The sequence below is a fragment of the Galeopterus variegatus genome, unplaced genomic scaffold (genome assembly GCF_000696425.1).
Source record: "Galeopterus variegatus unplaced genomic scaffold, G_variegatus-3.0.2 Scaffold5696, whole genome shotgun sequence".
Lineage (NCBI taxonomy): Eukaryota > Metazoa > Chordata > Mammalia > Dermoptera > Cynocephalidae > Galeopterus > Galeopterus variegatus.
The window spans coordinates 118,401-146,329 of NW_007731807.1; the positions used below are offsets into that span (position 1 = coordinate 118,401).

General features: G+C 36.0%; 1 protein-coding gene across 3 annotated transcripts in view; it reads right to left on the reverse strand.

Moving 5' to 3' along the window:
- Positions 1-27,341, reverse strand: part of ATF2 (activating transcription factor 2) — an 82,012-nt gene extending 54,671 nt beyond the window's left edge. The window contains exons 1-3 of one of the 3 annotated variants that reach the window (XM_008589852.1): positions 27,185-27,341; positions 17,760-17,858; positions 7,741-7,815 (exon numbers count right to left, since the gene is read on the reverse strand). In XM_008589852.1, the coding sequence (XP_008588074.1) occupies positions 7,741-7,772 (32 nt within the window). In that variant the 5' untranslated portion in view covers positions 7,773-7,815; positions 17,760-17,858; positions 27,185-27,341. Of the gene's footprint in view, positions 1-7,740; positions 7,816-17,759; positions 17,859-26,666; positions 26,719-27,184 lie in introns of those variants that run through there. The other 2 variants (XM_008589854.1, XM_008589853.1) reach the window with 2 other exon arrangements.
- Between the last annotated feature and the right edge of the window lie 588 nt (positions 27,342-27,929).

Here is a 27,929-nt window from a genome sequence, read left to right on the forward strand (position 1 = left end):
AGTTTTATTCAAAAGCTTAATAACCTACGTTGAATGGAAGTTCCTACAGTGTCAGGATCAGTCGTGTCATATATTTTTAAATATCCCTAATACTCCTCCAAATAAGCTTTTTCTAAGAGAATCAATAATGAACTTTGATTGTAGCAGACCATGCATTTCCATCTGCCTATACACAACATCAAGATGATGTTAGCAAGAGGGGGAAGGAGGAGTAAAAAATAAGATATCTATCAAGAGAGACAAGCCCAAATCGGTGGCTGAGGATAAATAAAAGATTTGGGTTGTAGGAAACAAACATAAGAATAACTCAGGCTTAGAAAATAGATTTGTAATGGGATATAGTGTAACAGTCACCACTTCGATGAAATATATTTTTATGCTCTTTGATTGCAGGAAATATTTAGAGATATTCTAAAATTATATTTTAACACTGGTATCAAGCCCTGCAGTTTTCCAAGAGGTACTTGATCAAAGTGTGTATCTCCTTAAATCTGTTCACCTGCCCCAGAACAACACATCATAGGTGACATTATTTCCATGAAATTCTGTGTGATTCTAATTTGTAATTTAGCTTCAGTTTAATTTCAATACTATATAAAGGATAGCACAAATAATCCTATTTACACATTTGATTAAAGTGTACTTAATGTACTGTAGGAAAAAGTAAAATTTGAGAGAGGAATAGTAAATTATTTTATGTTTAAACACAAATTGAATAGGATAAAGGTTTGATGTACTTTATTTTTAGGAAACCTATGCTGGTTCACAATAGTCGCTCCTTTATGTTTTAAGCATGGACACAATGATCAAGGACAACAGACAAGGTTTTTTAGGAAGTCATAATTAACCTTATATATAAAATTTGTAAAATGTGCGAACAAATTTTTATCTACTATAATTGTCAAATAGCCTGTGAACAACTTGATATTGCACTAGGTACAAGGATGACATAGGAAAACACTGGCCTAGACTTCTGATTTATGGTCCAACACATAAAGAGCTTGGAAGTCATCACTCCTGTCCCCACAGCAAGAAAAATTATGAAAAAACTGAAAAGCAACTCTTCTTAGATACGTCAGAGAACTGAGGTCACATGGCAATCTGCTGCACAGAAAAGTAGACAAAGGCAGACACTGAGAATCATAGTTTCCCAATTTAGAAGTCTACTGCTGGAGCCAGTACTGGTAGGAATACTTAAACTGTAACTGACCAATTGCCAGAGGCTGTGTAGACTAGCTTGCGAAGTAAAAACTCCTGGGACCCAGTCTTAGGGGTGGGACACACTTTCCTGCATTTTAACTATGGGAGCCCCACTAGGATCTTAGGGTGAAGACTGTAGAAAAAAATCCCCTCATGGGTCTAGCAGGAGGAGGCGGAAAGTAACCACTTTGAAACATGCCTAGAGTATTCTGTTCTTAACATGAAGGACTACACTTTCAAAAGAAACTATTTTACAAGAGCCTAACAGACCTGGGGAAAGGAAATAAATAACTCCAGCCCCTTCCCCTCTACTCTTTCTGCTTAACCTAAGGGGGAAGGGGTAAAGCCGAGAAGAACTTGTGAAAGTCACCGCCCAGGGGCATAGGATCACAAAAAGACTGAGACCTAATCACAGGGCTACAGAATGCTTCTGCTCTCCCCACACCTCACCACTACATCAATGAGGCTCCTGTTAATAATAGTGGAGTAGACAGAAGAACTGCAAAGCTCAGACCCTATTTAAGGAGTCTCTTTAGGAAACTCAAAGATGACAGGGGAAATAAAAACAAAGACACCAGAGGATATTTTAGCTTTGGACACCTACAGCTACAGCTAATATTAGACACAGCCTAACTCCTAGGCAAATAAACATAAAACCTCATACAAAGGCCTATTTACCTCAGTTCCTTTTACCAGATGTATCATTTGTCCAACTTTCAATAAACTATGACAAGGTATGCTAAAAGGGCAAAAAAAACAGTCTAAAGAGACAAAGCAAACTACAGAACCAGACTCAAATATGGCAGAGATTTTGGAATTACTAGACTGGAAATTTAAAATAACTATGAATAATATGCTAAGAACTCTAATGGAAAAAGTATGCAACATGCAAGAACACATGGGTAATATAAGTAGAGTGATGGAAAGTCTTGGAAAGAATCAAAAGGAAATGTTAAAAATCAAAAATACTGTAATAGAAACAAAGAATGCCCCTGATAGGCTCATCAGTATATTGGATACAACTGAGGAAAAAATGACTGAGCTTGAAGACAGTCAATAAAAACTTCCAGAACTGAAATGGAAAGAGAAAAAAGAATGAAAAAAGTGGAACAAAATATCCAAGAGTTGTGGGACAATGATGAAGGTATAACACGTGTGTGGTGGGAATATCAAAAGGAGAAAAACAAGAGAAAGGAAGAGAATAAATATTTTTAAGGACTTGTAATAATGGCTGAGAATTCTTCAAAATTAATTAAAAAAACCCCCACACCACAGATCCTGGCAGCCCAGAGAACAATAATAAATACCAAAAAATCTACCCCTAGGTATATCATATTCAAAGTGCAGAAAATCAAAGATAAGAAAAAAATGTTGAAGCCAGATTAAAAAAAAAAAAAAAAAAAGGAAATATTTGTCTAAGAGGTATTTCTGCCATAGTTACTTTGCTTACCAAATAAAAATTCATCTTATGAATTTAGTTTTATAAATACAGTACCTTGTCTTAGAATAATTAGCTATATAAAATTATCCAAATAAACAATAAAAACTCACTTTCTCAAATCTACAAAGTTTTCATTATTATGCTCTATAGAACAAACCCTAAAGCACACAATGTAATGGGATATTTATGATCTTTAAATACCCAAAGGTAGCTTGAAATGGGGATGGAAAAGCAAATGTCATTAAATTATCTTCCCCAATACTAAAAAGATTTTCCTTTTAGTAATAAAAAGGAGGTTCTGGCTGCACAAAATCTTGACAGACCAGACTGAATACTCTTCAATAATTACAGGTTCAAATGGTAAACTACTCTTAATTAATTACACAGTATAATTTCAATTGGGTTACAGTATCTATCTAATTTATTACCTTTCTCTGACAACTATAAAACATGACTACAAATTCTCTGAAATTCCCCCGTTGAGAGGACATGTCTATGTCCCCTTCCCTTGAATCTGAGTGGGTTTATAACTACTTCGATCAATAGAATACTGTGGAAATGACAAAAGACCAAGTCAGAAATCATAGTCTCTATGATTTCTTGGCCATCTGGAATTTGCTTGCTCTCCATACACTATTTCTTAGGATATTCTACCCTAGAATCCAGATTAACACAATGTGAGAAGCCATTCAAATTTTCCCATCAGAGGGCCTATACATCAAGAAGCAATGACAAAGGCAAACCACACACTGGGAGAAAATATCTGTAAGACATATATCTGACAAAGGACTTGTATCTAGAACCTATAAAAAGTCTTACTACTCAGTAATAAGACAAGTGATACAATAAAAATGTGCAAAAGATAAAAATAAAAAAGGCAGAGACAAGCCATCCATCCCATTGTGCCCTTTTCAAATTCTTGACCTACAGAATCTGTGAGCATCACAAGTTATTTTACAACTAAATTTGGAATACTACTTCACGATATTTGCAAATTACCTGAATAATGTATTATTCTTCCAGTATCTCTTAAATTTTTACAAACCAAGGCATACTGGTATTTAAATTTATAAATATGAGCAAAAGTATCCTACAAGATTGGCTGTGACTGACCACTAGTGAAATTTACATAAATAGATAAGGAGTGAGGAGGAAGACCGCATGGCCCAGCAGTTCTCAAAAAGGACTGTCTATATTCAAAAATTCAGAACCCCCCAAAGAACTTCTGTTTATGCAAGTTATTATCAATACTGACTGCATTAGATATTAAAACAGAAAAATTATAAAAATGTTAATTTATTAAAAAAAAAAAAATGGGGACTAGCCAGTTTGTTCACTTGATCAGACTGTGGTGTTATAACAGCGCGGTCAAGGGTCTGGATCCCCAAACTGGCCAGCTGCCAAAAGAACGAATTCATTGCATATTAACACAAGTAACATTTTTATAAAAACTAAATATATTTTCAAAACAAAATGTTAGTGAGGAAAGCAGGCATTACTTCACAGTTTTTTGCACATCTTTTAATGTCTGGCTTAATAGAATAAGGTGGCTGGATTCTCATAATTTGCTTCTTGTATTCAGTCTGTTTCCTGAGAGTTTTAATCATGAATAGACATTGAACTTTATCAAGTGCCTTTTCTGCATCTATTTAGATGATTTATTTTTCTTTTATTGTTTTAATGTTGTAAATCAACACTGATTTTCAACTGACAAACCAACCAGAATTTCTGGAATAAATCCCCCTATGGGGACGGAGGCGCGCGCACACACACACACACACACTTTATTTGGTAATACTTGGTTTTGGATTTTTATATCTATGCTCATGAGAGACAAACTTGCCAGGTATCAAGGTCACGATGGCTTTATAAAAGTTGAAACATGTTAATTCTGTTCAATTCTCTGCAAGAATCTGTGTAAGATTCATATTAATTCTTCCTTAAATGTTTGAAGTATTCACCAGTGAAGCCACCTGAACCTGGGTTTTTCTCTGTGGGGAGATTTTAAATCATGAATTCAGTATCTTTAAATACATATAAACTAAAATTCTTTTATCATTTTGTTGTCCAGGAATTTGTCCATTACATCTACAATTTAAATGTATTAGCATGGTTATTCATAACATCCTCTTTTTTTTTTCATGTCCACTAGATCTGTGGTGATATCTCCTATTAAATTCCCAATATTGCTAACTTCCTTTCTCTTTAATCAGTCTTGCTAAGGGGTTTATCCATTTTATTGCTATTTTTTAACTTTTGGCTTTGATCATTTACTCAATTATATTCTTCTTTATATCTCATCAATTCCATTTATAACACTAAAAACAAATATGTAGGAATAAATCTAATAAAAATTGTACACCATACATAAAAACAAAAACTACAAAACATTACCACAAAAAATTTAAAAAGGCCTAAATAAGTGGAGGATGTAACATGTTCATGGATTGGAAGACTTGATGTTAATAAGATGACAGTTCTGCCCAAATCAATCTATCAGACATATAGTGCAATTCCAATTAAAACCCCAGTAGGTTTTATGTGTATGTGGAAACTGAGTTCACAATTTATAAGGAAATGCAAAAGACCCAGAATAAGCGAGGCAGTCCTGAAGAACAGTAATCAAGCTACAGGACTTATCAGATATCAAGACCCATTATAAAACTATAATAATCAAGATAATGTGGTATCAATCCAATGATAAACATGCAAAGCAGTGGAACAGAAAGGAGTCCAGAATTGGACCCACATATAAGGTCACCTGATTTGTACCAGAGGTCTTCAAAAAGTTCATGGAAAGATTTGTATTATCTTTTAATTCTATTTTTCCATGAACTTTCTGAAGTACCCTGTACAAAGACTCAACTTCAGGTCAGTGCAGAAAGGATGGTCTTTTCAATAACAGGTTCTAGAAATTTTACATAATGACAGTGTTTGACTCAACTAATAATTGTGTAATATTTCTTTTACAACATTAGCACACCAACTCTTTTAACTCACTGTTTCCCAAAGCATATTCTATAGGGATATTAGTAGCTATTTTACAAAAATGGTATGTAGCCAAATAAATTTGGGAAATGCTCGAGTATGTAGGCTTTATTTTTGCAGGACTTTTCAATGCCTTCAATGCTATGTCAAGTAAGTATACATAAGTAAAAAAACGATTTGACTCCTACCTCACATGACACTAAAAATTAAGTCACAGTGGATCACAATCTAAATGTGAAAGGCAAAGCAAAAGTTTATAGAAGAAAAAATAGGAAACAATCTTCATGATTTTGGAATAGTCAAAGGTTTTTTTAAACAAGACACAAAAGGCAACGCCCATAAAAGAAAAGATTGATAAAACAGATTTTACTCTACATAGTGCATTTTATTCTATATGTTATACCACAATAAAAAGTAAAAAACAAAATAGTATATCTAACCAAATACTGAAAAATAAGACAAAAATTATGTAGTAACCTCGTCCAGACAGCGTCCAGGAAACCTTAGAGTGCAGAGGGACACATACTACAGAAAACAATAAAAAGTGAAAGAATATACATATTTAAAAATGACTGACTCTCACAGGACTCTAGTATAGGTGGAATAAGAGATTCAAAGAAAACCTGGCATATAGTAAATCAGTAAAGACTTCTATGACAGACGAGCAAGCCATGCAACCCAACAGCTAAGAAACTCTGTCCGCATATGAAAATTGGTAAACAAAGAAAAAAGATCAGCACTTATTCTGCCTTTTTTTGCATAAACTGTACTTCAGGTAACTAAATAGTTGATGAAGGAAAAGTTCTTCATAGAAGTATTTCATCTAATAAGTACAGAGATAATAAAATAATTAGAAAATCACCACTTTTTAAATCCCAATGAAAAAATGGATCTGGGCAACTGTCATCAATGTCTGATTTTTAAACCATTAGGAGAAAAGATGATAGGAACTTTATAATGGTTGGCTCAAGGCGGTTGGTCGTAAATTAACAACACTAAAGGTAGGATAAATAGACCTTAGGTGCCTCCTGATATGATGAAAGCCATGAAGTATTTGTGGGGAGGGTTATCAAACTTCAATCTAATCAAGCCTCTCTAGCTCCAACTGCAACAAAATACTGGATACAGAAAAAGATGTCAAACACCACCACCAGGAAGCAGTCAGCCAAATCAAATACATGGGAAAATCTACAGGACAATTGACCTGGTCTCTTCAACAAATATACGTCATGGGAGGAAAAAAAGCAGACGAAGTGGGAACTGTTTTAGGTAGCAAGAGTTTTAATAAACACACTAACCAAATGTATGAGGGGGTCTTCAAAAAGTTCATGGAAAGATTTGTATTGTCTCTTAATTTTATTTTCTCCACAAACTTTCTGAAGTACCCTCCCTGATGTAAGAACCTTTTTGGATCCTGATTCAAACAACACAATTACAAAAAGATACAAGCCAAGATTGTGTTCCTACTTTTAATTTTGACATAAAGTTCCCAATTATTCCATCCATCAACTTGTAGGTTTGTTTTTGCTTTCTTTCTAGAAATTATATATAGCAACTCTATTTGACTAACCAATAATTCTGTAACATCGTTCCTTTTCCAACACTAGCTTATTAACCTTTCAGAGTAAGGTTTCCCAAAACAATTCCATAGGAATGTCAGTAGCTAATATTAAAAAAAAAGGAATGTGGACAAACAAATCTGGGAAATGTTGAGGTATGTATATGTTTTGCAGGACTTTCAAAGCCTTTAATACACTCAAGTGAAATGACCAGGGGAACACCCAGTACATGGCATTTTTGCAACAGCTATTTGCTATTTGAACGCTTTTTTGTAGAACATCTCATGGGGCTATTATTATTTGGAACTCATTTTAGAAGAAATCAAAACCATAAAATATATTTGTTTCTCATAGTTAAGTGTATTTTGATGCTTTTTATCTGATAATTTAAAAAACAGAATAGGAGTATCAACTAAACTACATACTACATAATTGGTTTCTTATTTATGGAAAAAACCCACTAAAATATTTATCTAATAGAAACAACCTATGCAAATTTTTATAACTTAAAATATGAAAAATGGCTGGAAATACCAAATATTGCACACATACCTGGCAGAATTCACATGTAATCTGAATTTCATAAGTTGAACAACTTATCACGTCCTCTTTCTCACGGCAAGGATACTGAAAAACAAAGTGGTTTCACATGTTAAAAATAGTTTTGAAATACTTCTTGAAACACTGTAGAAAATAAAAGCACTTCAATTACTCTCTGTAATACTACTATCATCCAAAAACCCAGTCACTTTTAAGAATCTTTATAATAGAGTACTGCTCCTGAAATATGAATATTCATATAAATGCCTTAACCATAAATATTAAGATATCCAACTCCACCAAAGGGGTGAAAAGTATACTCAGTGGTTGTCAGGTTCTCAGCCTAACTCATCAAAATTTATTTGTCCCATAATGTAGCTGATCTATACAAACAGCTCCTTCTTCCGTATCTTCACCACCTGCTTATTTGATATTAGCTTAAGGACAAGTACAGCACACTGAAATGACTCAGGTCAGGGGCCCATTTTTAAACTCTGCCAATACTTCATCTTATACTCACTAAAACCCTATCTAGTGGTAACCAGAGTAACTAATTATATTCTTATCCAAACAAGCCAATGGTACATAGAGAAAATTATATTTTTCATAATTTTGCTTATAAATGTGGTTTCAAGAATTGAAAAACTGAATAATTCCTGTGGGGGAATGTGTAATAGCCACAGCTCTGAGTCCTGGAGTAAAGGTCTATGTGATATAGGTGACAGAAAGAAGAAAGTTTCTTCCCTAGCCCCAGGCAAATAAATCTTCTATCTGGTAGGATTTCATTTCTCCATTCACATCCAACTTTACCCTGTTGCCCATGAGGAGAAAGAAAAGAACATTAAACTAATCCAAGAGAAATTTATAAAAGTCATGGTTCTGTCATTACCAGTAGAATGTGAGCTTGATGAGGGCAAGGAGCTTATCTTTGGGTTAACTACCTAAAACAGTGCCTAGCTTAGTTAAGTTCGAGAAACATTTAATCAACAATATGAAAACACCAAAGATGAAAAACAAACAGTCCCTGCACTTGAGAAACTTTCAGTCTAGCAGAAGAAAGAGAAATATAGAAGTACAATTTCAATTAATTTGGTAATATGAGTTAAAATACTATGAAGAGTACAGAGATAGTGCAAGGACCAATCTGATAGTTCTAGAAAAGCTTTCTAAGGGAGTTAACCCCTTGGTATTCTTCTAATCTTTTCTACTCTCCCACAGCTACAATGGTTCCTCCCCTACAAAACAGGTTCACCTACAAAGCAGCCTATTTCCTGGCCAACCAATAAAAATGCCCATTCCCTTATTACCATTTTTAATACCTATCTGAGGTAGCTGTAAATATCACCATTTCAAACACCTTGAGAATAAATGATAATTCCTCTAGGAGGCTTCAATGCTATCTCTTTGTTAATCTGAGTCTCGAGCCTCTAAATACAGGCTTATCTCCTTTTTACAGCAAGGTTGGAAATAATGCTCACAATAGAAACCTCGAAAATGTCAAACTATAAATTGTTAGGAAAGTCAATGACTGCAGGTAGAGAACTGTAAATACACTACACCACTCTCTGGCAAACATCTACAAACTATACTGGTAGGAAAATTACTGTCATGAGAACACACAGGGGGGATCCAGGAAAAATCTAAAAGAAGTCAGCTTCTTTGGTTTCCTCATCTTTCAACTCTTCTCCTAACACTTCTTTATCTTCCTTGCTCTCATGATCTAGTGCCAAAGTTCTCCCTTTTCTTCTTTCAATCAACAACTGAGTGTCTACTTTGTGCTTGGCACTAGATGCTTTGTGCTAGATGCTGAGGATATAGTGGTGAATTAAGATAGGTACCTGGCCTTCATGGAGCTTCCAGGATAGTGATGAAGCTTACACTAGCTAATCAAGCATTCAACTCAGACCTCCTTTTCCTACAACCCCAAATTAAGAGTCAAAACTATCACCGAACATTTTAGAAACAAATGTAATTATCCACCTAGTAAATCTTATTAGATTCAATCTTTTAGGGGTTAAATATATATACTTAAAGAAATACAATCTGAGCTACCCTTTCTTTCCAATCTCACCTCCTGCTAAGTGCTATTTCCAATCACCATGGCCCATTTTAACAATGTCGGACTGCCTGGCAGCCTCTGAAAAATGACCCTCAATTTGCATATTCTCTTCACTATACCTAAAATATACCCTCCTAGATAAATGTCTGCCTTCTTTGATATTATATTGTCAAGGCCCAGTTGAAATGACACTTTCTTTGTGATACCTTCCTCATAACTCAAATTGAAATTTTTTCCTATTAAGCTTTCTGTGTTGCTTATGCTTTGCTTATAGCACCCACACTACTATGGAGGGGCATGAGGAAACTTTTGAGGGTGATGAATAAATCATATCTTGATGGTGGTGATGGTTTTATGAGTGTATACACATAAGTCAAAACTGATCAAGTTGTACACTTTAAATATATGCATTTTATTGTAGGTCAATTATACCTCAAAAAACTGTTTCTAAAAGTCTACCTTGATCTCTTTTAAAAAAATATACTCAAAGTGTGGAAATCAACCTTTGTGAAATAATCTGCCAAAACTGCATGAAGTCAAAGACCATGGCTAGTGACCATAAATGGTATCTGATAATTACTTAAGTGAATGAAACTTACTTTACTTTGTTTTTCTTCCTCCTTTCCCATCATGAGCTGGATTCTTCATTTCACACCCTATAAAAACTCAGCATATCTTCCAGGTTTGAAATGGCAACCTGCTCTCTGTCTTTCTTCAAGCAGTGGCTTAATAAAGTGCCTCTGACATTTCCTCCAAAGTAAATCCAACATGAAGCTTTACTACTAACACTTTAAAATTTTACCTGGGCACATGGTTCTTATGAACCAATACAGTACTACACAAATATTTTTCAGATCTGAATCCACAAAATTTTTAACATGTATGCTATATATGTTACTTCAGGGAAAAAAATGAATATTCCTCCATATGAACAACTTTCTCAACCTCAAATGAGAAATATGACCAAAAATAGCTCTGGGGTAAAGAGCAATAAATATCAACTGCTCCTAAGAGTAGAGATAAAGAGGTGGGGCAGAAAATAGGAAGGAGAAAAGTAATTCCCTGAAAACTCTAAAGGAAAGGAAGAAATCTATACAATGTATTATGAGATAATAGACACCAGCCATTTTAATACAGGCACGAGAACATCCTATGAACTGAGGGCATTTGCTTGGTGCTCTGCTGCAGAAATAGATCAGTACAAAAGTAAAGGTTTCCTCTTTCCAGTTTTCTAAGACAATTCCACATATAAACATGTATATCTTCCTCATATTTTCTCTATTTTATTGCTGTAAGTGTAGCATTTTATTTTAGAGTCTCAAACTTGTTAAATTTATATCTTAAATTTTGTTTGTGACAACATGGCCAAAGCAATTTCTACTATTAGGTATCCTGCATAAATGACCAATCTTACATAATTCTAGAAAACGCTTAAAGCTAAAGTTTTAGTTGGAGTTAGATGATCACTTGTTATTTCTTGATTATATAAACTAAATTATACCTAAAGAACTAAGACATTGTAAAGAACTTTAAATTTGCTCCTAGAATAATACTGAAGAGCAAAAGGAAGTAAATAAAAGTCACCTGGAATACTGCCATTCAGAGAAAATTACTATTAACATTTCAGAGTTCATATTCCAGTCTTGTCAATGTGTGGAGATATATAACTTTAAAAATTGTAAAAACAGTACTACAACTTCCTTTAAAACGCAATTATCTAAATTCTGCCACCTCATTAAATAGTAATGTCATTAAATAGAAGATGTCATTTTTAATGGCTATATAGTACTCCATCACAGGATATGATATCACAGGGATATGACATCACAGGGATACTCCATTAATGAACTTTTATCATCAATGAATATCTTTGGGACAAACCTTTGTGCAATAACTGTAATAATTTCCACGGGATGAACTTCTAGAAATGAAATTGCTATGTTAAATTTAAGGCATATTTTTAAGGCTTTTGATTTATATTATCAACTGTCCTCCAAAAATGCAGCATTGATTTCTACTTTATCAGTATAGAAAGACATTTCTCAACACTTACACCAACAGTGGATATGATCTAATCATTTTTATCAGATTAGTAAAAATACTAATTTTAAAGTTGTATATCATGACACACTAGTGAGGTTGAACTTTTTTCAAATATATAGTGGTTATTTGTAGTTCTCTGTGAAATGTTTCCACTGCCCATTTTTAAAAACTAAAATGTTAGTCCAAAATTCTCTCTTGAATATAGATCATAGGCTCCTTCTTATGACATAGATTTCTGATCATGTACCTCATTTTGTTCCTGATCTAGTTCTAACTATTCACTCTACAAATGAGGAGACTGAGGTATGAAAGGATGAAATGACTTACGGCCAGAAATGAGACAAGACAATTTCTCCTGCCACTCTGTGCCTTCCAACTATATAGAAATTTTATGTAAACTACTTTTTAAAAATATCATATAGAAAGACTCTTTTGGAGCTTCTAAAGTTGTCAGACATATCCACTATCAAGTGGAATCACACATAATATGAAATGCCAAAAAGAAAAGGGAATACTAAAGAAAAACACTTTAAGATGAACAAATGAAAATGGTAGAAATTAAATGGCAAAACATTTCTTATAACTTAAAATTAATATAAAAGCCAAGTCTCCAGAAAAAAACAAACAAAAGGGAGTCTGCATGGGTTGTAGCTCAGACAGGTTACCATGGGCAGCCCAGTGCAGTGTCTGAGCTGAGGAAGGGTGAGAAAGATGTCCATGGGGGATGGAGGTGATGGAGACTGGACTGAAGGGAGGAGTTCAGCCTTGCATGGGATGAAGTCTGAGTTGTTTGAGGAAATTTCTCTGTGTTGGGGAGGAGGCAGCCTGATAGGAGATGTCAATGCCCAAGTGGGCTGAGGAGGCATCCACATGAGGTAAGAGAGAGGTTGCCATTAGTCCAGCATAGGGTGTCAGGACCCAAGCAGGAGGACATCTATTTGATGGGGAGCAGAGGGTCTGGGGAGCAACAGGCAATTCATTATATACATACATGGGGATTGATCAAATAAGTAAATATATCAAGGATGTGCTGGGAAAAAGTGAATTCAAACTGTAGGTAAAGGGAATTATAAATATAGAATGACCCTTAGTATTAGGTGATATTTGGAGATACTGGTGTGAACTCATGACTTTCAATACAGAAATAAAGATACAGAAATACAGATGTAAATGTGTGTATACATATGCATATATGTTTATTATTTCCTTAGCTGTGTCCACCAAAAGGGCCTGGGAACACTGTTAACCCCAATAGCAATAAGCACTTAGCAGCACCCAGATCTCGGTGTCTAAATACCATTCTTCACCAAAAGGGATCTGGGCTCCTTGAAGAATTGGCTGATTACAGGGCTGGGACAGGGAAAGTACAGAATGGGCCTTGAATATCTTGTGCCAGAAAATAAGGAAGGACTGACAGATTTGGCCAGAAAGTGGAAAGTTTGAGAACCAAAAAAAATTATGATAGTAATGGATCACATCATGAATAAAACTGGATTCCATGAATCCACACTGATATAAAAGAATAAACGGAAAGTGTGATAAGGAACAGGATACTTACATTGTCTCAAAGTACCTCCCTATAAAATACAGTTTAATCACTAAGGGCATAAGAGTAATTTACACTACAAAAGCCTGGCAAACGTCACTTTAATCAACTGATCCAAGTTAACATCACCAGAAATAAGAAAAATCAAAATCACGTGCCCCTAAGAATACCATATATGGCATCAATTCCAAAGCCTGGCAAACGTCACTTTAATCAACTGATCCAAGTTAACACCACCAGAAATAAGAAAAATCAAAATCACGTGCCCCTAAGAATACCATATATGGCATCAATTCTATGACAGTCATGCCAAAAATACGCAACCTGAATCTAATCATGAAGAAATATTACAGAACCCCAAACTGAGGTAAATGCTACAAAGTAACTGTGCTCTTGTAATCTTCAAAAGTGTCCAACTTATTAAAGTCAAGGAAAGACTCAGGAACTATTTCTGATTGAAAAAGACCAACGAGATATGACAAATAATTGCAATGTGAGATTCCAGACTGAATCCTTTTGCTATAAAGGATGTTACTGGAACAGCTGACAAAATTTAAATGTGATATGCAGGTGAGATGGAAGAAATACATATATCAACGTTAATTTCTGACTTTCATAGTTATATTGTTGTTTTGTAGGAGGATGTCTTAAAGAAAATAAGGTATTAGGGTGTAATGGGGCATCATATTGGCAATTTACTCTTAAAGGCTTTTGAACTAAAAAACAAAAAGAAAAATTCTTATAGAAGGAGTTTAAGTTGTATGTAAATAATATGCACAATAATAGTTCACTATATAACCATTACATAACTAGCATCATATAGCTTTTAGCAGTAGTCATGAGAAAAACACTACAAAATATACTGATTGTCTAACAATTCTCTTTGTTTCTGGTTTATAATTTTCATGTTATGAGATATGTTTAGGAACAGAAAAACTACATTCTGTACTGCAAGGTTAAGAGTAAACAGAATCACACTACAATAGAACAATTACAAATCTAAATAAAAACTCAAGGGGTGATATGACACAATTATCCTATGAGGCAGTTCCCTTGTTCCCTTTTTTTATTATGATATGTGGGCTAAATATATTAAGCAAGATAGAAGATCCTTTAGGCTGTAGTATCAATATTCGTATGCTATTTTGAATTCTATCATTCAAATAATTTAGTTGTTAAAAATATTTGCTTTTTCTAGATCTCTACCAAAAACAGATAAAGAAAGAAACCAATTCACTTCAGAGAAAATAGTGCTGGTAAATGAATGTACAAAAATGGAAGGGTGAATCAATAAACTTCCGGTGACTAACTTTAGAAATCTCTAGATTCTGAAATGTGAATTTCAGACCAATTTGAACAATTTTGACCAATCTTCTAGTTACTTATTTATAGAACTATAAATGTTGCAAACTCTTACCTCTCAAGCATGTACTCAAGTTTCAAAGCAAATTTCTAAAATATGGAAAATATTAAATGTTACATACAAAATACAGCACTCTCAAATATTTCCAATAGAAATCATTTATTTTATGAAATTTATTTGGAAAATATTTGACTGCCTATTTTGTATCCAACACAATGTTAAAAATAAGAGATTCAGTTCCTGCCCTTAAAATCAGACTAGTAACAAAGTTAAACAAGTGAAAATAATAATAATTCAGTGATACATGTATGAGGGTACCTCAAAAAGTCCATAGAAAGATTCATATTATCTTTTAATATAATTTTCCACGAACTTTCTGAAGTACCCACGTACAGATAAAAATAAACACAGATGCTATTGGAACATAAGGAGTATTACTGGAGCTCGTCATCTCTCCTTAGCACCCATACTGCTCTCTCTTAGAGAGCCTGATCTGCCAACAGTGCAGTAAAGGGCAACCCTAAATATCCATGACTGACATACCTGCCAGAGGTGAGCCAAGGAAGACATCTAACAAGTTAAGCCAATCAGACTACCTCTTCAGGAAAATTATAAAAAGAAGAAAAATCAGTCAAAAAAGGTGGGCACAAGAAACTCAAAGTCATACCTAGGACTGGTAGACATTTTCTGTCATGTTCACACTGATAAGGAATTATGAAAGCCAGAATGGAGATGGCACAGAAAAACAGAGATAAGAAACCATGCAGAAAGTAGTTTTTGTGATGCCCAACTATGTTTTCTGTGATTGGAGTATCCTTAGCGTAAGTTCCCTTAAAAAAAAAAAAAAAAAAAAAAAAAAAAAAAAAAAAACACTTGAATTTATCCGATTGAGTTTTTATTCCCTAAGCAACTCATCAACCCTGGAGAGGGCCTGGGAAGGCTACTGAAGGAAGTAATGCCTGAGTTGAGTCTTCTCAAAGGAAGAGGCATGAGGCAGTCAAGGATATTTCAGAGGAGACAGCACGTTGAGGCACAACAAAGCAGAGTTCATGAGGGATCTCTAAGAACTTCTGATGGCTGAAGCATGGGATACAAGGTTAAGGGAAGAGAGGTAAGTCCAGAGAAGTAAGCAAGTAAGGCCAGAGAAGTAAGCAAATCTTGAAGGGCCTTTAATACCACGGTAAAGAGTTTGGATTCCACTTTCACCCCCCTACCAATCCTGTACCCTATATTCCCCTTCCCCCAAGATTATAAACTATGGCCCTGGGCCAAACTGTTAAGCTAATAAAGTTTTTCACATTTTTAAATATGGGGGTATGGGTGTGGGGACAAAGAAAAAATATGTAACAGACCATATGTAGTCCCCCAAAAGCCTAAAATATTTACTATCAGGCCCCTTTTAAAGAAAATGTTTGCCTAACCCTGCTGTAAGAAATTGAAAGATTTTAAGTAGGTGAACTAGGTAATTAGAGGAGCATTGCTGCAAGATCACTGATAGAAGTATTGAGGATAGGTTAGAGAGGGCAACACTATGCATAAGAAAACCAGCACAAGCTACTGCTAAACTCAAGAGAAAGATGATCTGAACTCAAGTAGTGCTAGTCAAAATGAGAGAGAAGGACCAGTTATGAAGAATAATGCTCTCAGGATAAAGCCTCAAATCCTTAACATTGCTTTCAGACCCTTGCATGAACTGACTGCTGCTTTCCATCCTACTCTTAGGCTATACTTTACTCTCAGACTCTAGTTATACAGGCTTTTAGTCAGCTTCCTCCTTCAGCCTAGAATTCTCTCACTTCTCACTCATCCATTCCTTTCTTAGTAGCAGCCCATCCACTACTCTCCTACCCTGAGATTCAGATCTCTCATTTATTTAGTCATTCAGTCAATAAACATTACTGAGCACATGCAATAGAGTAGGAATTGTACTAGACTCTAGGATACAACGATACAGACTTAGTTCCTGCCCTCATGGAACTTATATTTTACAGAGAATACTTCTAACCAACTCAGTAATTTCGAACATTTAAGTTAGTTAAGTAGCTTAAAATTATTTAATGCAGATATCAGTATGTAAGAAAAAATCATCATGTTACCATCCTTTCCTCCTTACACTTGCTTTAAAATTTTTTACTTTTTAAATATACATACATTTAGATTTTCCAAGTTTCTGTCAGAATTAGAGTAACTCTGCATTTATGCATAGTTTCTTTTGATGTGAACCTCCAGATTCAGGTACAACAGCATAGGCCAATTTGCTTATGTATCTTGATATATCTGACATAGTCTATCACTAGACCACCATGTTTTGAAAGATTTTATATGCCAGACCACATTTATTAAATTGATATTTCCCTTCCATTTTTAGAAGCTACCTCCCAAAGCTGTAAATGGCTTGAGATCAAAAGCCATTGTACTCTATATATCGAACATCACCACACTGTGGCTGGCACATAGTAGATATTCAATAAAGGTATGTTTGAGGGACTATGTAACTTCCAACTAATGTTTCTGATCAGCATGAGACAACTGTGGTAATAAACTTAGTTGATATAATTCTATGCAAAAAGAAATAAATTTGACATTTTAGTTAGCTTGTACAGCCTTAGTGTGTGTAAACTTTTTGCACAAAATATTTTTGAAATACAAAAATATCTCACGGATTAACTCCTGTTACCATACTCATAAAATCATAGGAGAATTGGAACATTTATATCAGGACCCTTTGCTACAGGGGGCTCCCTAAGTCAGATAAGTTTAAGGATTTCTGGTTAACAAAATTAAACACATTAACATAAGTCTTCAGTTATATGCTTTTATATGCTGATATGCATTCTATCTCCAAAGGACGTATCTAAATTTGCTGAACCTCAGAATCTTTTTTTACTAAATACTATCAATATGGTAAGATAGTAGTATTCTGAGGATTGCTGTCTGGAAATATCTACTAAGTTTAGTATCTGACAGACAATCACAAAATAAAAAGAACACTTTTGCATTAAAAGCTTAAAATCTCCTACCTTTCCAGCTGGTGAGCCATGAGCTTTATTCACTCTGCTGCCAGGAATCCCTTTGCTCTTATCAAGTAAGCAGTACTTCTTAAGTTTCCATCTAGTATCCTAGGGAAAAGAACAGGCAGAAAAGAGTAAACTCTAGCCTGTGGGATCTAAACAAATAGAACTCATGCAGTTCAACTCCATAATGAAATTTTTTTTAAGCTTGTTTTTTTTGGGCAGCTGGCCACAGCAGGTATCTGAACATGTGCCCGCAACCTTGCTGTTACTGTGCTGTGGTCTAACCAACTTGGTTAACTGGCTAGTCCCCATAAAGAAATTTTTTAAATGTTTCCTTTAATTTATATTTAAAAATTGTATATGAATATGCCTTCCATTCCATATATTTTAATACAAAAATTAAGATTTCCTCCAAAATCTTCAATGCTCCAGGAAGATGTTTATCCTGTGGCCTTCCATAACTCCTGGCACATTACCACCTATCAGAGATATAAGTTTCAAAGATGGAAGGAAACGGAACCTTGATTAAGGAGAAATGAAGATTTTTACCATAATAGACTTGGGCAGTGAGGTGGGGTGTCACAGATAATAGGTGAAATGGCAGTGCTGAATTTGAGCATCAAAATTCTTAGAGGGAAATTAATAGCTTTTCTTGTGTCATTGCTGCATCTTGTATATTACTGCTGCAGTGAACTGTAACATCCACCAGAACCAGTTAATGTGCTGTTTATTTGGAAACAACATGACTTTTTTATATCTATTTCAGTTAGGATTAGGCACAGCAGTTAATACTGCTGCAGTGAACTGTAACATCCACCAGAACCAGTTAATGTGCTGCTTATTTGGAAACAACATGACTTTTTTATATCTATTTCAGTTAGGATTAGGCACAGCAGTTAACGACAGAAAATTCAAAATAACAATGGCTTAAATGATTCAGAAGTTTATTTTTCTCATGTAAACATAGGCAGTCTAGAACCATGATCATTAGGAACTCAGGGTCCTTCTATTTTGTTACTCTGCCATCCTCAACATATGGCTTCTCTGTGGTTTTAAAATAACTGCTCAAGTTCTAGCTATCACATCTGCTGATCAAACAGCAAGAGGAAAAAGGGGAGATGTGCAATAGCCTCCCTTTAAGAAAACTTTTCAGAAATCTCACAAGAAACTTCTATTTACACTCCATGTGCCAGAACTTAGTCATATGGCCATTGCTAGCTTAGATAAAAATTGCAATATCTACCAATAAGGAAAAAGAAGAAAATGAATGATTGGTGAACAATTAGTTGTTTCTGTCACCATACTCATTTCATTCTAAAATGTAAGACGGTTGGATTCCTCATAGAGATGCCCTGGCAGTATACTGAAGGGAACTTTCAAAAGCTCAAGGTCCTGCCAGTGGCCAAGGAGAAAGACCTAAGTTCATAAGTACTTATCTAAATATGCAAGGCCAATCTTTGAGTGACAGAGAAAGAACAGAAAAATCTGAACACCAAAATGACAATGTAAGAGCAAAGAAACAACCTAAATTGTTATAGTTTGGCAGGGTAAACTCACATAAACTGTCAACAAAAACTCATAAATGATTATACAGAACCATTTATGTAAGTAATGGTGTCCAAGGGGAGACTGGGTTGAGAATTTGGCAGAAAGCTCAATTATCAAAATACATTAGAAAAAGGAAATGATCCTGGTCAAAGGGATGTAGACTTTTCCTCTACCCCTAACTCAGGGCCGAACTCCCATTATTAGACCATGTATGAACTCGACAGATTTCCTATTCCACAGAATGTTGGAAAGAAGTTCTGCACTTTACCTTGAATAAGATTGGCTGAAACATCCTGGACATGTCTAAAACTTTGATGTGAACACCAGATACTAGAAACGGTCTCATTTCAAAGCTGACAACGTTTTGTTTTATATACAGGCTGTTCCTTAAAGGGAAAAAGGACTCAAATAGGGTATTTAGCTATAAAAAATGTTAAATGGGGACTGTAGAGCAGCTTTTCAAAGGACAAATGGCTATGTGGGAAAATGTAAAGGTTCACATCTTCTAGGTAGAAATACATTTCTACAAACTGTTTCTTTTGGAAAAAAGTTTTTTTTTTTTTTTTTCAATTTGTATAGAGATACTAGTGTTCTTATTTCAGCAGTTGCTCACAAAAGATCAGGAACTAAAACCCTAAAAAACAGCAAGACAGACTTCTGGTATTATTGTCACTTCAAGCAAAAGGCAGGAAGATTAAGCAAGCCAGCTGTACCTGCCTACCTCTTACACATGCAATGTAGAGATTATCATCCAAACTTTGAAAAACATTAAAAATAATGTCTTTTTTTTTTGGTAACTTGAAAGGCACAGATGTAAGGAATTTCTCCTTTACTGCTACTACCCTACCTACTGTACATGTAATTCTTATAATTAAATACAACTAACCTATGGGTAGGGGGTAGGATCTCCACTGAATGTTCAAACACCATTAATGGCAAGTATCCTGGTAAAAGAAATACTGTGCCAGGAAACAGGGCCCAAAAGGTAGGCATTAGTGTGAGAAAGGAATTAATCCTCTCTTGGGCATAGACTCAGAAGAGTCTAACAAACACTGAGGCAATCCTCGGTGATAGAAGTGAGCTTCTGTCCTTGTCGGAGGACAGGAGCAAGGCAGGAGGGGGACGGTCTATCAAAGTGGCAGTGTTCAAACTGAGGTACTATTACTGAAGGTACTCTAAGGCTTTCCAAGGGATATTTGAGCGAGACAAGTTTTAAGAAAATCAACTTCTGTATCTTCAACTTCTCTTTGTTTGCTTTCCTAAAAATGATCTGTTTACTGTCGCTGTGTCCTCTTTCTCCCACTTTTCAAAAGAAACTAATACCTCTCACCGTCCCAAATCTTATTACAATGCATTGCCCCCAGTTGGAAAAACCACAATGAAACAAAACAAATGCATGATTTAAAGTATGAGTGTCTTAAAGCCTCCATTAATCAAAGCACTATTAACCCCCAGGCTTGTGTCTTTCTCTCTCATAAATATTCCTGCTAAAGGCAAAACATGGCTTTACGAATGGCATTCTACCTTGTGTTTAGGAATGTTTTGAGTTCAGATATACTGTATGGTGTGATGACGGGAACCAAAAAATTTTTATAAATGACTGCCTCTTCCAGTCTTGAAATACTATATTATCCTGAGAGGGAGTTCCATGAGTATGAAAAAAAGATAAGTCAGTAAGAAATTTTGAAAAGTTAAATTTATATTTGTTTCAAAGAAGTATAAGGTCATCAATAAAATATCTTGAAACATTAAAATACACTGCATTCAAATAAAATTATGTTGGAGAGGTGGCAGAAAATTACAGTTTAAAAAGAAAAAAGGAGGGGCCGGCCCGGTGGCGCACTGCTACAGTGTGCCGCTCGGAAGTGCGGCGGCGCTCCCGCCGAGGGTTCGGATCCCACATACAGACCGTTCCCGCTCACTGGCTGAGCGAGGGGCGGGCGCAGCACCGAGGGTTGCGATCCCGTTGCCGGTCCCGGTCCGGTACAGGCGCGACACTGAGGGTTGCGGTCCATTGCCGGATACGAAAAAAGACAAAAAAAAAAAGGAAAAAAAAAAAAAAAGAAGAAAAAAGGAACAATGAAACTTTCCAGGTGTTAAAGATGAATCAATTCAAGTTTGTTTTTTAAAACCAATGACAATATCAAGTCACTGTGGTATTTAGGTAATTATAAAAGAGTGGTGTCAATATCTAGAAAAGCCAGAAATTATACTTTCATCAACTATTTAAATTTATGATGAAAAATTTTAGAAATCAACTTAGAAATGTGCAAGGGGGTACAGTTTATCAAATTTCTCTTCAGGAGCAGATGAGTGTAGGAGCCAGTATGGCCCCCCCAAAGATGTCCATAGTCTAATCCCTGGAATCAGTGAATAGGTTATATAACATGGCAAAAGGGACTCCACAGATGTAAAATGGTTAAGAGCCTAAAAGGAGAGTATCCTAGGTTATGCAGATGGGCCCAATCTAATCAAATGAGTCCTCAAGAGCAGATAACTTTCTTCATCTGGAATCAGATTCAGACAGAAAGTCAGATAGTTCTTAGAAGCCTGAAGGCAACCTGAATTGCCATTACTGGAGGGGGCCACATGGAAAGCATTTTAGCTTCTTAGAGCAAAGACCAGCACTTGGCTGATAGCCAGCAAGGAAAGAGGAATGACAGTCCTATTACTACAAGGAAATGAATCCAGCCAACAATCTGAATGAACCTGGAAGTGGATTCTTCCCGAGACTTCAAAAAGGAATGCAGCTCTGCCAATACATTGATTTTGGCTTTGTAAGACCCTAAGCAAGGAAAGAGGAATGACAGTCCTATTACTACAAGGAAATGAATCCAGCCAACAATCTGAATGAACCTGGAAGTGGATTCTTCCCCAGAGACTTCAAAAAGGAATGCAGCTCTGCCAATACATTGATTTTGGCTTTGTAAGACCCTAAGCAGAGGACCCAGCTGAGCCTTCCTGGATTACAAAATCTGTGAGATAATACATTTGTTGTTTTAAGATGCTACGTATATGATAATCTGTGAGGCAGGAATAAAGTGAGCAAAAATTTTAAAGTACCAGCATGATGGACTTGTGCCCCATGACTTCAAGAGTAGCACTTCATAGACCCAGAGTTTTCTCTGTGTTATAACTTCCTTCTTATAACCTGGACAAGCAGCACAAAATGCAAGAAATGATCCTAGGGCTCACCCTGGAAACAGCAATATGGTTATAATAACAAACCTAAATCCAGGAATTTGAAAACTCGTAGCCATGACCCAGTAGGACTTCATTTCCCTTTCGATGTTAAAAGTATCTTTGAGTTCCTATATTAGGAAAATCTCAAATGGTATGACTTCACTATGATCCTCTCCAGTAAGGAACAATACACATTTCATGGTTGTCAAAAAGAATAAGTGAAAATAATATATGTAAAATACATAGTATTTATTAAGTTTATAAGTTTTACTTTGATCTTAAATATACATTTTCTTAATGCTTAATTAATACCTACTTGTACCATCTTATTTTTAAGACCAGAAACTGAGAACTACATATTTAGTTTAACTTTCAGACAAAAGATTTTTACGTTAATCTTTAGACCATGGATTTGATGTTATCCATAAATTTATTTGCTATATAACGTTCAGTTCACCAATACAGGGAAATCAAACTCTTCAGAAGTGAAAAAATATAATCCCTTAGTAAGAAAAATATAAGCCCAATTTTAATAAGGAAAGCAGCAGTTTTTATTTTTTGCCATTTACAGCAGACATGGCAGATGTCCTTCCTGTACATCACAATTTTCAAAAGTATACTTAAGTTTTAATGAAATTCCTCAAAGTTGATGGAACACAGAAAGAACATCACAGACTTCTTGACTGTACTGAGTATGTGAACAGTGAAATTTTCTCAGTATCTCAAAAACATTCCTTAATAAAAATATCTGTAGTCCAATTTTTAAGTTACACTTTATTTTTACAGTGAACCTTCATTATTACCAGACCTCTAATCCCTAGGTAATGTAAGGTAAGCAATTTCTTGTCTTATAGTTTAAAATTAGAATAACATTAGAAATATATAAATACAAAGAACTTATAGATTAATAGTTATGAATATGAACAGTGTTAGTGCCAATTTTTACTAATAACATTCTAGATTTGGTAATAGACTCTGCTATGTGATACAATGTCCATAGCATTATTTTTGCTCAAGGAAGATGTATAAAATATACTTACCTATCATTGCTTTTTTCCTCCTCATTAACAACTTATTTGTTGTAAAAGTAGAAAGAAAATAGAAATCAAAATTCACAGCTCTCCAAGAATTACAATAATCCATAGTCATCATCACTATTGAGAGTACCTCAGTAAAAATTTCTCCTTTAAGCGGGCACATATAAGATAGACTATAGGTTATATATAATTCCCATTTCAACACTGGTAAGCTCACCCTTTCTCCCCTCAAAGTATGTCAAAATTGAAGTCAGTTAAAGTGCTGTTACTACAGGAATAAACCTCAGTCCAACACCCATATTTCAACAATCATTAAAACCCACCTTACAAGCAATAAGACACCAATGACTCTCAACATTGATTGAAAACTGATGGTGCAGTTACATTATTTGAATAATTAGTAAAGACTTCAAAAGAACCAACATTAGAACTGTGGTATTTTAATTTAATCATAATTTCCTCCACTATGTGGGAGAAATAAAGGTCTCATAAGAACCTTTATAGTGGGATTGGTGGAATAGATGAAAAGATAATTAGGTTACATGGAAATCATAGTGTCACAATTTTAATCATTTCAAAATATGAACATGCTACACGAATTTGATATAGAAAAAAACTGACTTCAGGAGAAGAGGCACATATGAAAAAAATATGATATACTCTCAAATGGATTTATGAAAATCCTAAGGAAGTAACTTCCACCACAAATTTTAAGTTCCTAGGGAACTCCTCCTCTCCCCTGCAAAAGCATCACCTAAACATACTTGAAAATGAATACAAGAGTTTCAAGGTTGTCGAGAAGAATAACTGAAAAGACATATAATAAATACATAAAACACATATATTTATAATTATATATTTAATATACTTATATGCAAAATAATTACAATTATTGATGGCCTTGATTAATTTAAATTTTCTATGAAAAATTAAATTTCTTCCTTAGTTTTCTATGAAACTATACCTTACTATAACTTTTTAACCGTGAGAAACAGAACAAAGGAAATAAAATATTTTGTGGAGTTTTCCCTTAGATACAAATAGGTGACTATCACTACAACTTCAACATTAAAAATTTACATAAAGAAAACATGCAGCATTTTAGACGTTCTTAGGCTAAAGGGATAGGTGGGAGTATAAAATAAACACAGAAATACTAAATTACCGACCATATAACAATGTGAAGTGGTTTTTTCAGAGTACACTTTAATAGAGAATAGTAATACATGTATCCATTTTTATAAGGATCAGTTGAATAGCCAATTATTGTTATTCACTGGGTTTCAAGCAAGGAAGTTTTTGTTGAAAATTTGGTTTAAATGAGAGACTTCAACTACTTTATCTTCTCTAAGGACATTTCAATAAGAACAAAGAGAAAGAAATGCCAGCTTATAGACATATTTCATATTGGAAGGAAGAGCTTGAAGACAGAAGGAGTGGAAACAGCATGTATGGTGGGGTTGTTTATCTGATTTAACATTATCTAACGATTCAATTTACCAGCAGAGAACATATAAATCATTAAAACTCGAGTTATCCAAAATACAAAAATTTAGATAGAAAAAATGTAGATGATTTCTTGAGTTAATGCTATTTATAGGTAGATGTTTGATGTATAACGTATCATTTTCAAATGATACTCATATAGCTTCCGAATCCTGCATACTAATGAAAAAAACCCCTCCACTTATTTGTTAAAGAGCTGACATACCATTTCTCCTATTATCTTAGTTTAAAAATAAAAAACAAATACTGCAAATAAAAAAGCAAATGCAAGAATTTCTGGGTTACATATTTAATAGATGACAATATAGTGTCCCAAATAAGAAATAAACATTCTAATAAGGTATTTAAAAAAGGATTTCCAGTAAATGCAACCAGATCTACAGAAGGTATTAGGTACCTTAAACACACAAAAAAGTACTGGAAAGGTCCTCCTTATTGATAATTAAAATACAAAACACCTAAGTTCTATATTACCACAATATTATATTTTAAATAATTTAAAAAATTTAATGGCAGTAGCATCCTCTCAAATCAAGATTAAACTTGTCTTAGGAACATAGCATACACATCACTGTAAATTTGGAAGATTCTTAGACGTTATTTTACAAAGACTAGGATTTTTAACTATTACTCAATTATTGATAGCCTTAAAGATTCATGAACTTTCTTCTTTCTTGACCTGCAGAAGGGCATCTATATATTTTTTAACATACTTTACATTATTGTTCCCATAGTTTTGGAAAAAATGGTTTACAGCAGATTCTTCAAGTCAGTGAAGCAAGTTTAAACACAAGATAAAACTGCTACTGTGTTTGTATTTTAGGGCACTTAACCCTGTAGGGCTAACTTTTTAAACACGCTTTATAAGTAACGTCTCACCTTCATAATTTTGGTAAAACAGACCAAGGCTATCTGGCTATTTAAAGATTATGCCTAGAACGGCTATTACTGACAAAGGTAATGCCAGTAGTTATGAATTTCTTCAAACTGTACAAAAAGTGTGCTCAGTTTGTGTTCTGATTTCAAGTATATACATTAAATGTATGCATTGTGACCATCTCCATAATTTAAAATCCCTAAGAAATTGCACCTTTCACATTATAATTTAGGAATTAGACAGTAGGCCTAAGGTCCATCAGGAGTAATCTCTTTCACTCCATCATATTCAGTCACAATAGTTTTTCTCCTGGCTTCACCAGTTTTAGGACTCTCCATTAAGGATACAATTTTACATTACCTAGGGGTAGAAAAACAGTCCCCAGCCCCTCCTCCCTCTCCTTCCTCCGAGCTTCAGTTTAATGAACGAACATAGAGAACACATACACACATATATTCTCATTCTCATTCATTCTCTCTCTTCTCCTCCCCCACCTTTCTGCTTTAGTCCCTAGAGCATTGATGAAATGCACAGATTATCACTCCCTAAAAAAGCTCTATTGTCCACCCAAGGAGATTAAAAAAAAAAAAAAAATGGGGGAAAATGCCAGAATCAATCTGCACCCACACCGCAGCACCGCCCCACCGGGAAAAATTGGGGGGTGGGGGTGTGTGAGGGTGGCAGAAAGGACAGAAAAAGCCGAGACTTCCCGCTCCCAGGTTCTCCGTCCCATCAGGTTCCACCACAGCCAGAGACCCTGACCCTATTTTCAGCCGCGCCTCCCGATCCTTCTCCCGCCACCATCACACAGTCCTCAACCGCTTGAGTCCTCGGTGGAAAGACCAGAGTGGGCCCTCTTCCTGGGTGTGAGGAAGGAAAGGTGTCTCCCCGCGCACTCGACGGACCGACGAGGGCCCCAGGGACGTATGAATTGACCAGAGAAGGGCAAGATAAATCGGAGGGAGGGGTCTAAGCGGAGCCGTTATGCCTTTTTCCTCTTCCTCAGGAAAGCGCGCGCGAGGGAGGGGCCGAGACAACGAACACCAGTTACCTAACGGTCCGGCCCGACCGGTCAGGCTACTGAAGCCGACGCTGCGCAGGCCACTGAGGTGGCAGCACAGCCTCAGTGGCCCCGAGGGCTAGGGACCGCGGCAGGAGCGTTCGAGGTGATGGGAAGTGGGGGGTGGGGACTATGGTGAGCGACGTCGCCATGTTAGCGCCTTCCTTCTCTGTATCCCTACAGTCTCTGGTACTCCGGCCCTCTCCCCATCACTACTCACCTTTCCAGGTCACTAGTTCATGATCCTTTCGGTCGCCCGGGAGCCCCAAGAACAGCCGTGTTTACAAACTACACCGGGAGGAAAGGGCTGAACAGCACTTTAAAGGCCACGGGCTCCCACAGGCTTCCGTCCTCTCTCGCGAGATCGGACTGACAACCTTTCTCCCCGCCCCACTCCCGGCATCCCCCCTTTCTTGCGCCGCTCCCCTTCACGCACACGCCCCTTCTTGCCTTCCTGCAGAGCGAGCGCCTCCGGGTCAGGTGATTCTGTCAGGCTTAAGGAAGCGGGCGGGTCTTAAGATGGGTGGGATGGGGGGGCGGGAACCAAAGGACAATCCGGCGTTGATGATTGGACAAAGAGCCCGAAGGGCGGGAAGCAGTTCTGGAGGGGGCGGGAAGCAGTTCTGGAGGGGGCGGGACCAGAGGGCCAAAGGAGCGTTGCTTTGGCAATCTTGGAGCTGTGAATGGCTGTGATTGGCGGCCGGCTGGAGGCGGGCGCGGGTGCGGGTACTGGGGCTCTGGAGGAGGTGGAGGTGGAGATGGCGAGAGGGGGTTGGCGGTGAGAGGGGAGGAAAGGTGAGCTCTGGAAAAGCTATGAGTGGCTGGATTGAAAGCAGGATGAATCATCCGAGTGCAGTCCCCGGATCCTGGTATCTCCGTTGTTGTCACTTCCCGGTCCTCGGTAGGGAGATTCGGTAAAGCGAAGGGAGGCGCGCTCCTCAAGCCACCCTCTGGCTGCCCGGAAG